The sequence below is a fragment of the Rhagoletis zephyria genome, unplaced genomic scaffold (assembly GCF_001687245.7).
Source record: "Rhagoletis zephyria isolate East Lansing unplaced genomic scaffold, Rhagoletis_zephyria_1.1 Rzeph_scaffold_02408, whole genome shotgun sequence".
In the NCBI taxonomy this organism is placed as follows: domain Eukaryota; kingdom Metazoa; phylum Arthropoda; class Insecta; order Diptera; family Tephritidae; genus Rhagoletis; species Rhagoletis zephyria.
In genome coordinates, this window is record NW_016159492.1 from 70690 (window position 1) to 84380 (window position 13691).

General features: G+C 31.4%; 1 protein-coding gene across 1 annotated transcript in view; it reads left to right on the forward strand.

Moving 5' to 3' along the window:
* LOC108366815 (high mobility group protein DSP1-like) overlaps positions 1-13687 on the forward strand; it is a gene marked incomplete at its 3' end in the record, with an annotated part of 48272 nt that extends 34585 nt beyond the window's left edge. Inside the window, exon 3 of the mRNA XM_017621290.1 lies at positions 13655-13687. Coding sequence (XP_017476779.1) covers positions 13655-13687 — 33 coding nt within the window. The remainder of the gene's footprint in view (positions 1-13654) is intronic.
* Between the last annotated feature and the right edge of the window lie 4 nt (positions 13688-13691).

Genomic DNA, 13691 nt, shown 5'->3' on the forward strand with positions numbered 1-13691 from the left:
GGTAATTTTTAGCCATTTAAAACTTGTACTTTATTCTACTAAAATTCAATAGGCTGCAAAAATTGGCAATAATATTTCTCATAAAAACGAATAAAATTAGGGGTTAGGGTCTTGAAATTTCCAAAAAGAGCGTTTTCGATAGGCACCCTACTGCATAGTTACTCAGACTTTTTTTTTAGGAAATCTAATTAAAAAAGCTCGAAATTTTTACGACAATTTTTTGATTTTTTTTTGTTTAATATTGCACAAAGTTGGAAACTTGGACTTGCACGTTTCTTTTTTGAAGAATGAACTATATTTTTATAAAAAATAACCAACAATCAATAGCAAAAACAAAATATGTTAAAACTTGTCGAAATGTGGTGCGGCTATAATTTGTTCGACCACTGTACATATCGTCGCCTGTGTTTAACATTGCCGTTTACTTTCTGCAGGTATTGGGAAATCGCGATTGAAGTTTGGAATGTAATTTCTAAAACACGCGACTAGGTTTTTTACAAAGTCTCGGAGAATCTTACTAGTTCTCGAGATTCTTAAATTATTTTATATTTATTGTTTATTATTTACTGTTTATTATTTTTGAGTTTATGAATAATTTTCTTTAGTTAAATTTTGTCGTATGCTCCATTTTTCAACCATTTCGCAGGAACTTTGTAGACATATTTTAAAATGGGATAAAAATGTGGAACTAAATGAGATATCCATAAACGGATAACGCCATTTCAAATATCTTGATTAGTTTAGTGTGACTGAATTATTAATTCAATTTGTACTAAATTCCCCATAAAATTTAAGTCAATATGTCGAGAAGTTACTAAAAATCGTCAAAATGGCCCTTACGACAATATTTTATTCCATCGGAATGTCTGCCGCGAAATAAAAGTAAAAATCATACTATATCTAATGTATTCATGGGCCGATTCTTCTGCTTTTTTCAATATGCACCAGTGATCGGACTTAAAAAAATTCTGTGGTAGAATCTGGAAAAAAATATGGTAGATTTCAAAAAAATGTGGTAGATCTTAGGTTTTGGTTCAAATTTTGTACAAAAATAAAACAAAATTCTGCAAGGTTTACCTAAATTGCAAACATTTAGATTAGACTCTAAAAAATATAATTTTAGTATAATATAGTGCAAATGAAGTTGCTAAAAATTGCGTCGAGTTTTGGCAATTTTTTTCCTTGACAGTGTAAAGCAGTTCCTTCCTCATCAAGATATTAGCCCTGTTCGCGTACGCACTATCCAGTAAAATCCAGTACTAATTTTACTGGTTTTTACTGGAAGTCGTTTTCGTACGCAAAAACTTGCAACAAAAAACAGCAAAAGAGAGAGAATTGAGAGAGCAAAAATGACAGCTGAACTTGCAAGTTTTACTGGATTTTTACTGGATAAATTTTTACTAATAACTATTTGCTAGTAAGAAAAATAGCTGATGGCATGATGCTTAATGCAATTGTGAGAAAAATGATCTCGCTAGGTGGCGCCAGAGTCAAGATATTTTGAAAAACCGTATTTAAGGTCCGATTTGGTTCAAAGTTAGCGTACCTATGTAATTGAAACACAATACGTCATAGATTTCCAAAAAAATTATCCTGAATTGTCGCTGAAATCAAAATAAAAAGTATTCATGTTTTATTTGCGTTAAAAATTTGTTTAAAAGCAATCTTAACAAAAATATCACGATGGAAAAAGTCCCCAAGCGACTAGGGTTGCCAACACTTTCTATGAAATGTATAGTACCTGTTCAAAAAAATCTGAAAAAATATAGTGCACTTCCAATGTATATATCTATACATTTATATTTTGTTTTAAAGAGAAGTAAAAACGCTTAAGTATACCTTTTTTTCTTTCATATGTATTTCCTCTAAAGAAATATATTTCTTTGAGAGTATCATATGCTTTATCGCAATCAATATTTAAATTATTATATATGAATCAAAAGTTAGTTTTTTATTATTGAGGTCGCTTTGTTTCTCTCATCTCGCCATGTCACATTCATAATATAAAAAATTCTTTCTTTCGATCCCGAATTTGGAGGAATAGAGAGCAGAAACGAAATAATAAGAATATAAGAATAAAATAAATTTGGTAATTCATTCTAAGTATTTTTAAAAATAATGCCATTTTTACCTTCCTTTTATTAACTCGGGATGTAACTATGTAATATTGATGCGCCTAAAAGATGCAGCGATTTATATTCTCAAGTTACATACCTGCTGACAGTACGAATGGCAATTATAATAGGGAGGTTTTAATTTTTTAAACTATAACTTTATTAATCTGTGGTTCTATTAATAAACTCACTGTGACTTTTTATTTTAAACAATATTTCTTTTACAAATATTTTTATTTCACTATGAAGGTCATCCATTTTAATAAAATGTTTTCTTGCAAATTATTGAAATATATTTATATTTATAATTGAAGAAATATTTGGGGTATTTTATAACGGTGTTATGTTGTTGTATGACGTAAACTTGAAACGCCTAAAAAATATATTAAGGGGCTTCGCAAAGTACCATCAAAGTCATATTATGCATTTTCGCAGTGTTAAAAAATAGTTGGTTGTGGTTTCAAGACTTTAAACATTTATTTAAGCTTTTAAAGTTTACGACATACCACAATACGACTCTTACGACACCGTTGTGAATTCCTCAATTGCATTTTTTCCAACAGTATATAGTATGTAGACCGAAAATATAGTATAATACTATTTATATATTATAGTACGGTTGGCAACCCTGCGTGCGACAGTGATTAAAATTAAATTTAAAAAAAGTATAGATGATTGTTAGGTAAAACCAATACAATTTTTAAGAGACATACATATGTATATGCCCAACATTCTATCTTGAAAACGAAAAATTGCCCAAAATCAACTTTAGCACCAATTATAAGGCTAATTAGGAGCTATAAGTTAAACCTATTGTCAAAATAAAACAACGTTTTACATGACGATTTTTTCAGTTTGCATGTGTACGATGGCCACGTTCAACATAATGGAAATGCCCATATGTCAAAAAGGTTTTTCCTACTCAAAAATATTCAATTGTAAAAATGCCAAATCGGGCACAATGTACCTACCGGTGGAAATGATCAGCAGTTTTTAAGCTAGCAAGTTTTTCCAAATTCGCGTTCTCGTACTTTTGTAGATGCTTTGTCTCTTTGAGAGCGATTTCTGCTAAATTCTCAGAACTTTTGCTGTTGTATAATTTTGACTTGAAAAATACGAGAGCACTCCTATTATTTGAGTATATTAGTCACTATCTTCATATTTTCAACAGCAGAATCACTTTTAAATAAGAAGAATCAATCAAATTAAAAGATGACCACGTTAAATAAAGTGCACGCTTGACTCAGCTACAATTCAATTAACATGTCCCTCGGTCGTAATTTTTTTTTTTGCTCATGTCAACTCCCCATATCTAGAGGCGTCTGCTGCCACTCAACTCTATTATTTAAGTACTTACGCTTTCATCAATAAAAAAAGAGATATAAATAAAATGCCGAACAATGCCTGAAAGCGAAAGCCGGTTGCACCCACTTTGCATGAAGATGTCCTTGCAAACGTTTTTTGACGTTGCAATTGTTTTCTTATTTATTTTTATTTTACTTACCCTTCATTATAGTACATGCTCTTGTACTCTGCTATTCTTTATTTAAATTGTTTGCTTTTATATTCGTATGTAAGTGAAAAAAGTGTACAAAAGTGCACAAAAGTTTGAAAAAGGAAAGCAGCAGTCAAATGCATTTTATTTTTTCATAAACAAAACCTATTAAAGTGCGTTCACCGTTCTGAGAAGACGGCATGTGAAAGGTGTTCAAAAAATTATTTTAAGTGGCTGACGGCGGCAATAAAATAAAAAAAACAAGAGCTCAAAAGAAAGGCTGAATTGGTACTTGAGTTGCATGCATGAAAGAACCAAAAAAAGAAAGAAAGTAAAAAAAAACGAGAGAAATTGCTGAAAGAATGATGCAAAAAATACTGTGGCATAAAAACCGTCGAAAAAAATAAAATGCAGAAAGGGGTAGTAGTGAGGACGACAACACGAACCGATGCAGACGAGCTTTTGAAAAATTTCTCGAACTACATACATACATACATGCATGCATATGTTTGTACGAGTATATACTAGCACATTCAGGATGAGAGATGCAAGCGTAAAGGGTGTGCGCTGGAAAAACATGAATTCATTTAATGACGGAAATGCAATTCTGCAGATGTGACGCCCTCTCCCCCTCCACACGCTGCAGGTTAGCTAGCACGTTTCTCTTACTCGCCAATACATAGGCGTCTGCGCCATCACCATTTGCCATTCACCATCAACGTCATGCTGCATTTACTGTTGCTGTCGGTCGGAACGATGCAATAAGAACGACACGACGGCGACAATAGCAAAAAACAAGATTTTATGCCCATACATATATAAGTAAGTAAATAGCCTGAGGGGAGACAAATGCTCGCTATACATACATGGCTGATGAGCAACCGGCGACCGTCCTCCAGTAAAGGGGGAGAGCAAAAGGTGTCGGATTCGAATTTAGCTGACACGCTGCTGCTGCTGTCCGTCTGCAGCGCTTTTATGTGGGAGTGGTATGTAGAAGTTCAATTAAAAGTGTGGTTAGGTTAGAGGTCACGTGTCTAGGTGACTGGTTGGTTGAGCTTTTTAAACTATGCTTGTGTTCCTTTTTTTATTTTTTTATTTTTATGAATTTCGTCTTGCGTTTTTTTTGGCAATACTAAAAATGTCTACATATGTAGCTGAAAATTTAATTTATATTATAGAATCGCAGATAATTTATGCACAATTCGCAATACAAATTTGGTTATGCTTGTTCTAAATTATTTTAACTGTATCTTACTATTAATCTTAGACTAACTTGGATCCGACCTGGGCTTTTATTATCTGAAGTAGGTGTAGCGATAGGAGTTGCACTCAGTGTCCTATTCATATACAATAAAAAACGTTTGATTAAGTACACTTTAATATATTAAAGCAGCCTTAGATTTGCCAATAATTAGTGTCAAAGGTTTTGAGTATTAATTAAAAGGAAAATAAATACATAAATATTTCAAACTTTGAACATAAATGTAAATACATTTTTCATTAAATGTTATTAGTATTAGCTTCAGGTACAATAAATACTATATACTTTGCCTTTTAAATAGTAAATATGCAAAAAAAAAACGTTTTAGTTAAAAATAAAATAAATACTTTAGTTCATTTTCAAGTGAACTTAAATAAAAATAAAAGTTTTCATTAAATTAAATTAAATTCATTAACTTTGCACATTTCAGTCCTTTCTTTTTAAAATTTTATACAAGAAATAATTAACGCTTAAAATTTGAGATTTGGATAAGAATAAAATAAATAAATAATTAATGCAGTTATTAAATATTCTTAATTTTTGTCTATATTTTGGCTTGTTGATTGATAATTGAAATTAATCAAATGATTTTATTAATTTGTGTAATTAAAAAAAGTAAAAAATAGTCGAAAATGATCAAAAATAACAAAATAATCATGTAATTAAAATAATGAATTAATTAACAATTTTTAACTAATTATTAATCATTAAAAATGTGATATTATTGGTATTTAATCATTAGACAGTAAAAAACAATTTAATTAATAATCACTTTGATTATTAATCATTATTTAATAGGTCTGAATAATTAAATATGTACTCACTTAAATGGTTATAATATTTTGTGTACTTTATTGTACTAAACTGTTGAAGTCAAATAAAACCGAGCATGAATAAATCGTTTTGTACTTGGTACAAGTCCGATACCAAAATCGATAAAAAAATATCTATCATTGTATCGATGAGTTGCGAAAATATCGATACCAAAATCAGTAACAATATCGATAACAAAAGCGATAATAGTATCGATAGCAAAACCGTTAACACAATTAATTAAAATATCGATAACAAACCCGACAAAAATATCAAAGTCGATAGCAAAATCGATAAAAATATCGATAACAAAATCAATAACATTATCGATACAAATTTCGATAACAAAATCAGACATGTGTTCATACATATATGTATGTACATATATAATATGTATACTTCTTAACGTTTCGATGAAAGAAATTAGCGGTCGAAGCAATGCTTTGTGCTTAATTAAAATAATTTTTCTAGCATTTCTTGGAACTATGCTGAAGAGGGAAAAATTTAGAAAACTAAATACAATAAATGTACATAGTTTACTAAAAAATCTACATTAACTGCAATCAACATATGTACTTATATATGTACATACGCTGCGATTAGGTTGAAATATTGCGCCTTCTGTTTATTAAAAGCCGTAATAAAGCCGCACACATACATACTTTTTGCCTCATTCCCTCACTTCCAACGCATGCACGTGTTTGCAAAACGATGACGAAGTGATTTTGTATGGAAAATTATTTATGCCCATATATTTGAATCAAATAAACATACTTAGAAGATATCAACCAATACTTCCCATATACCAAACGAAAGGAAAACTCTTGAATTTTTGATTAAAGAAAACAAAAACCAAATCATTCGAGCGGTTTTCGAGCATTTTGTTAATAAAAAAAATGCAAATTTTTTCTACAATTTTTTGCCTTAAAATGCTCAATATTTGTTGAATTTATATAAAATCTGTACACGATAATATTCCTTTTCCTCCAAAAAATCTATATCCCGAAAATGAAAGTTATATCTGTAAATCATAAGCTGCTGGAGCACTTTAAAGGCTCAAAATTGACCCCAAAATAGGGTAATATTTACCGTTGTTTCTAGGACAGACACCGAACCGGTTACTTACAGAAATATATCTGTCGATAGGTTTGGAATTTTATCTTTGAAATGCCGCACTTTTCTTTGAAATCGCTTCATTAGTTCTCGTGCAATAAGCGTTTTCGTGAAGCTTTAAAAATTACAACTACAACATTTCAGCATAGCCACCATATCGTAAGGTAAGACGTATTCTACGTCAAAAGTTTAGGAACCTCTGGGCTAAACCGAGAAAAGTACGCAATGAGAAAGTGAAAAGCGTAAAAAAACAATGCTGTCAAAACGCCCATTGATTCAATTTATGATTCATTGAAAATCTTGCAAGTATTGGAGTCGAATTTGTCGAATGCCTCAATTACTACGAATCTACTTAATGAGAAATGGTTTCATATGCTGTGTGTACAAGAATCGAGTTTCATACTGTACTAATAGTATTTCTTGAGCCTTGAAAGAATAATTTCGAGTTAGATTTTAGATTTTAAAAACAATGAGCAAATTTTTTGCTTTGTAGTTATTATCTAATAACACAATATGTAGTTGATGAAACCGAAAGTTTATAATGTTTACACTTCCCATGACAAAATTCCAAAAGAATTGTTGGCCATAGATCTTGTTTTTTATACGTATTTAAAGTTGGCGATTTTTATGAGGAAAATAAAAAGTACTTTTTATAGGAAAAATTACAATTTTAATAAAAAAATATACCTACTACGTATTTTCATTTATCTTTAAAACAACCTATGGTTAGCTAATTAATGACATATTGCTTTAAAGGGAAAATGGCCTATCTCGAGATAAGTTGTTTTAATAAAATGTCCAACATATTGGTATTTTAAAATACATTTATCTATAAAGCAACCAATTTTATCTTTTAAGATGCAGTATAAGGAACACGTTTGGGTTTTCAGGGAGGTATGTGAAAGGGAACTCTAAAAAATTAGATACATACATACCATGAAACCTGAGAGTGCTGGTGACGCCAATCAGTACTTTTTAGTCCCTCAGCCATTTACATTGCCCATTAGACTATATATTTGATATTATATTTGTGTGAATATACTCGTACATACATACATGTATTTAAGTAGATAGCGCAATGGTTTAAGGGTAGCACTTGGTGCGCTGTCGTCATCGCAGTGGGCCTTATACAAAAATCAATGCCAGTAGCATTTACTATTCGACCACATATTTTCTAGTTCTCTTATTTTTGCTGTTCACTCTTTTTTCTCCAACCGTGTTCTCACATTTTTTTAAATTGCTGCGCATTGAAAAGGCTCTCGGCTCCGTCAGCTACTGCGCCAAAGAACCGCCGACAATTGAGAGGGTATACATCAATGTTGCCAGATTTACAGCTTAAAATGTAAATTAGAATTTTTTAGCCAGGCTTACAGTTGTTTAAAATTCCTCCCAGTACAAAGTACAGTTTTTCGAAATTTTCGATTTGAACTAATTAAAATTTCCCTTTGATTCTCTTTTTGTAAGTCAATATTTAGGATATAAGGGGACGATGAAGGAGTAACCAGAAATAAACTAGACATTCCAGCATTCTCGTAATTTAAGAACTAAACATTTCTTAAAAAAATGCTCCGGAAAAATGCTCAAGAAAAATTAAGAATGCAATTTACGACAAAATAACGAAACAGACAGCCCCATTGCGAGAGTCGTGTCGAATGCAAGTCGTTTTTCGAGAGTCGAATCGTATCGGAAATGTCATGTCATTGCCTAAAATTTCGACTTGACTAGTGTATTAAAACGGAAAAACTTGGCAGCACTGCATAGTTTTCGACGATTTTCGTCGTTTACTTATTTCAGCACGACAGTAGACAATGCCAATGTTGTCGAGTCGTGCAATTTAGCCTAATTTACGACTTCCGCAATGAGGGAGAGAACTTCATTAAAAAAACTAATACATTTTTTTTTAATGAAACTAAAAAAAAACTCCGTTTTTTGAAGTTTACAGTTTTTTATTTGAAAATACGGCCTTTTCCGGAAATGATAGTTGTTTAAAAAAAAAGTCTGGCAACATAACCAAATCTTATTATTGACAGTGTTGCCACAGATTTCCTTTGAGCCAAAAATATAGCAAATATGAATGAAATGTAGCCTTTTTTAAACTCGCAGTTACAATTAGAGAATGCTCTTTGGTTCAATTTGTTTATTTCACCAGAAGTTCAGTCCATTTTTTAATACAGCGCATGTCAAAATAATAGCAGCCAACATATTAACAAGTTTTGGCTGTTTATTTTTTTTTATTATTTAATTTTAATTTTAATTTTTTCATTAAAATATTGTTCACTCTAAAAAACGTCATAGATGTAAGTCCAATTCAAATCGTGTAAAGAATTTAAAAAAATAATAATTGTACAACGTTTCTGTTTCTAAAAAAAATTTTGGTATGCAGATATGTCACATATACACTGAACTTTTCACAATATATGCAACAATTCAAACTGTGTAAAAAAATAAAAAAAAAATCGTACAACGTTTCTTCTATTTCTAAAAAGATGTTTGGTATGCAGATATGTACACATATACACTGAATTTTACACAATATATGCAACAATTTTTGTTCTAATTTTTTTTGCTAATTTTGTATAACAATATGGTCATTCTACAATAAAAACATAAAAATATAACAAAGTGTAACAAGTACAACAAATAGAAATACAATATACTACCAAAATAGGATCACAAATTTTAGTTTGGTTTTTGTTCTCCAAACGCCACTATCAAATTTCTATGTAGAATTGCTCGGTGATTCCGAAAGTCGAATTAATTTTTTTCTATGGATACGTTTTCGAGATATTTGCAATTTACCGTTATTCAACTTAAAACAAAAAGTGGTTCCACTTAATCACGTATATCTCACGAATTTAAGAATCTTCAAATAGGCTCTGTTAACCGAATTCTGAGATAGGGCGTTCTTCAACCAAATTCTGAGAAAGGGCATATTTCAATAATTAGCAACTTGAAACTAGCCACTTTATTGTACTAAAAATGAATGGGCTATGAAACTGCCTACTCGAATCAAAAAAAAAAATCTGATTAAAAAGTTTGAAATTTTGATGAAAATTTCATGAATTTTCCTTAATTTTCTGCAAAGTTTAAAATTTTGATTTACATACATGGTTTATGTTGTAAAATTAGCCATATTTTTATAAAAACGAACGAAAAAGTTTCCCGTGAAAAACATTTTGAATATCGTAAAAAATCAATGCGAAATACTTCTGTGAGTCACTCTATGTACGTATGTATGTGCTTTATTGATGCTGCTGTAATAAATGCTAGCTTTCTATTCCGACCATATCCAAGTACCTCTGGGTCATCTTTGCGGGACGGGCTTAAATATTGCAGAATTACTCAGCATTCCCCACCAAAGAATATCAATCACGTTTTTATCTTCTTTTTCAAACATTTTTCCAATCTTTTGGACTTTCATGTGAAAAAAGAAGTGTGCGCGCCCGCCTTTGATTCTTAACACCAAATGTGAAAAAGTGAGACAAGTTAATAACCATTTGCAAGGCTGGAAATGTTGGTTTGACTTTGAGAAAAGAGTTTAGGTACCTCAACTTAATATTTTTCTCTAACCAAATGATTTGGTTATAGTTATTGGAATTATATGTTTTCGAAGAATAGCGTATGAACCTCCACTTCTGACTTCTGACCCTCTTCTTCACTTGCAGCTTGGGATTTTTCAACAATTTAAACATTTTCCACGCAACTTACAAATTATAGAAATTCGAAATCGATCCTCCAGAGACAAAGACAAATCACCAAGTGTATTTTTGTCATAAAAAAGTTTCAAGTAAAGACCATTTTCCATTCATAGGCAACGTAAAACTCCAGGTGATTTTACATCAATAACTGCTGTTCGTTTGAGCGTCAGTGATTTAAGGATGCGCAGTCCTCACCCTAGCTTGGGACCAAAAATCAACCAGTGATTCTGCATTTTGAATCTATTTCTATAGTTTCAGTGGAGTCGATTAGAGTGAATCCGGTCGTTACCTATTAAATTTGAAGCAATTATTCGCGTATGGCTTGCTAAAATATTAGGTCAACAGTATAAAACAATACAGGCTTAAAAAAGAATCCATTTAATAATAAAAGAGGCTATTCATGTAACTAGAGGTTAATTTTGCGAAAACATATTACATATTTATACAAAAGAATTCTTGTTGTATGTAAGTTTGTAGATTATTGGTCGGCGTGTCAGCTTTTATTTCACTTCAGCACTTTGCTTCACAGTTCGCTCAACTTCAGAACGTCTAAGGTGAAAAGTGGGTGGGCGGCTGGGATATAGTGGAGTAGAATGTTTAATACATACACACATACATATGTATATGTGTATTTACAAAGACGAACGTATGTACTAGGAATGTTAATCCCAGGATCCCGGCCTTTTTAGGGTCCCAAAAATCTCGGGATTTTCGGGAATAGAAACTCGTTTTCTTGACCAGTTTTGGTTATATTTATTTTTTTATTTAATAACACAGGTCAACAACGTTTTGTTCTAGGAAAGTGTAGGGTCATTTTCGAAGTAATTTTTTGCGTAGAATCCGAATCCGGGGTTTAAATTGCTCTATCACGTCAGGATTTTGAGATATCCTAACCTAAAAGTGCAAAACGCTGTTTTTGCCCATATTTGAGGTTATGTAGCTACGAAGATTTTGCTCTTCATAAAAAAGTAGACGTGGTATTTTAAAGTATAAGTCTTCCTCTTTTAAATGCCGTTGAGTTTGCTTAAATATCTTTATTTTTCACTGAGATATCGCATTTTGAAGTTTCCATGTTTGTGAATTTTTCGATATTCGATAATCCATTGAGATAACATGAGACGTGATACGGTCGATTACAAAAAGATATTTGAGCAAACTCAACGGCATTTAAAAGAGGAAGACTTTTTAAAATACCACGTCTACTTTTTTATGAAGAGCAAAATCTTCGTAGCTACATAACCTCAAATATGGGCAAAACAGCGTTTTTTGCACTTTTAGGTTAGGATATCTCAAAGTCCTGACGTGATAGAGCAATTTAAACCCCGGATTCGGATTCTACGCAAAAAATTACTTCGGAAATGACACTACACTTTTATAGAACATTCCGAACCAATTTTTTTGCAGACCTGTGTAATTAATATTTTTTTATAAATGTCTAGCTCAGTATACATAAAGCACCGCGCGATAGTAAATTTTAAACAAAAATATCAATATATTCGCAAAACCATGGGCCAAATACAGTAAAATTGCGTTTTTAGTTTTTCACTCTGACGTCAGTAATTCAAAAATGATTTAAAAAATTCAGAGAAAAATGTCCTATTAAAATTTTATCCTTGAAATTTCCCAGTATTTTTTTTTTTAAATTATGTGTTAAGGACTGATATAAACTCGATAAAATCGTCGTATTTCCTCCTTTTAACTTAATCAGCTTAAAAAATTACTTGATGGTCCTTGTGAATCCAAAAAATTTGAATTTTTTTTTTTAAATCTAAAGAAATTTCCTCTTGCATTTGGTACACATATTTTTATTCTACATTCCATTGAATTTTTTATATAATTTTTGGAATTAATCATATATTTCAAATTACAAAGTCCTTTAAAATAAATCCTGACGTCAGAAAGAAAAAAAGAAAAACGCCACTTTAAATAAAAAGTAGGTTTCAAACCCATTTATTTATTTTTTATTTTATGGTANAAAAAGCTGAAATATTAACAACCCTAGTATGTAGTACATATGTATAACAAAGTATATAAACACAAATGCATTTGTGCACATACTTTCAGGGGTCGCCGTTGAGTGCTGTCAGCTGGGACTTGGCTGTATGATGGCATTGGAACTAGAGGGTTGGGTTTTTGGCTGCGCTTGCTGGTTCGTTCGTGTGTTCGTTAGGTGTTTTATTGTTATTGACGTCGGTATGTAAGAGGAAATTTAATGGCAAATATTGTAATATGAAGCCAGGGGTTTTTAGCTTTAAAATAATCGAAAAGCACTTTTACAGCAAAATCTAAATTTAAAGCGAGATTTTCATGCTAGTTAAGAGCATAAGAAATTTTTGATAAATAGAATATAGTAACCGACTTAATAAAAATTAATTGGCAAGAGATGGAGTAACCAATATTTGTGAACATTTTTATGTTATGAGCTAAATTAAATGTATTTGGTCAGAAGACATACAGGTATGTATGTAAGTCACCTTCACAAGTATCCACACAATTAATTATTGTAGCCTTAGTGCGTCGCCCGACTGACCATTAGTAATACCATCCCTACGTGCTATAGGACAAGAAGAATAAATTGAAACGAACAGAAAGAGGCAATTTATCCTTTTTACTGTTGATAATGTTTTCTTTCCAAAGTTTACGGGAAACGTGCACTGATTGCCAAAGCTGTATGTATGTAGGGTTTAAGTTCGCCAACCGGGCATTCGATGGCTCAGGCGATAAGAGTAAATAAGCGGTTAGATGGAATGGGGGTAGGCAGGTTTAAAGTTTGCCAAGCAAATTAAAACTTGAGTGATGGAATACTGGTGATTGCGTGGTTGGCTGCGTACCAGAAGTGATTTATGTGGAAGAGTGTACTAAATATATGAGGCAAAATTAATATGAAATGCCACTACTAACAAGTTCTAACATACTTTCACAGGATATACATGATGGCTTTATAACACCAAATCGTGTCGCTTTTTCGAAAATGCGTTCTCTACATATTCCATAAGATTTCTCTACTGTCCAGTATGGTTTGCAGCCTTTATTTATCATGTAGAACAATGTAATAGCTCTTTAAAATATCTGTACTTATAAATGTATATATATATGTATGTACAATACATATGTAAGTATGTTTACTTTAATTCAACCACTTTTTCTTTTTTTTTTTTAGACAATGGTGGACAAAGAGAAGAAGCGCTTCCATGAGA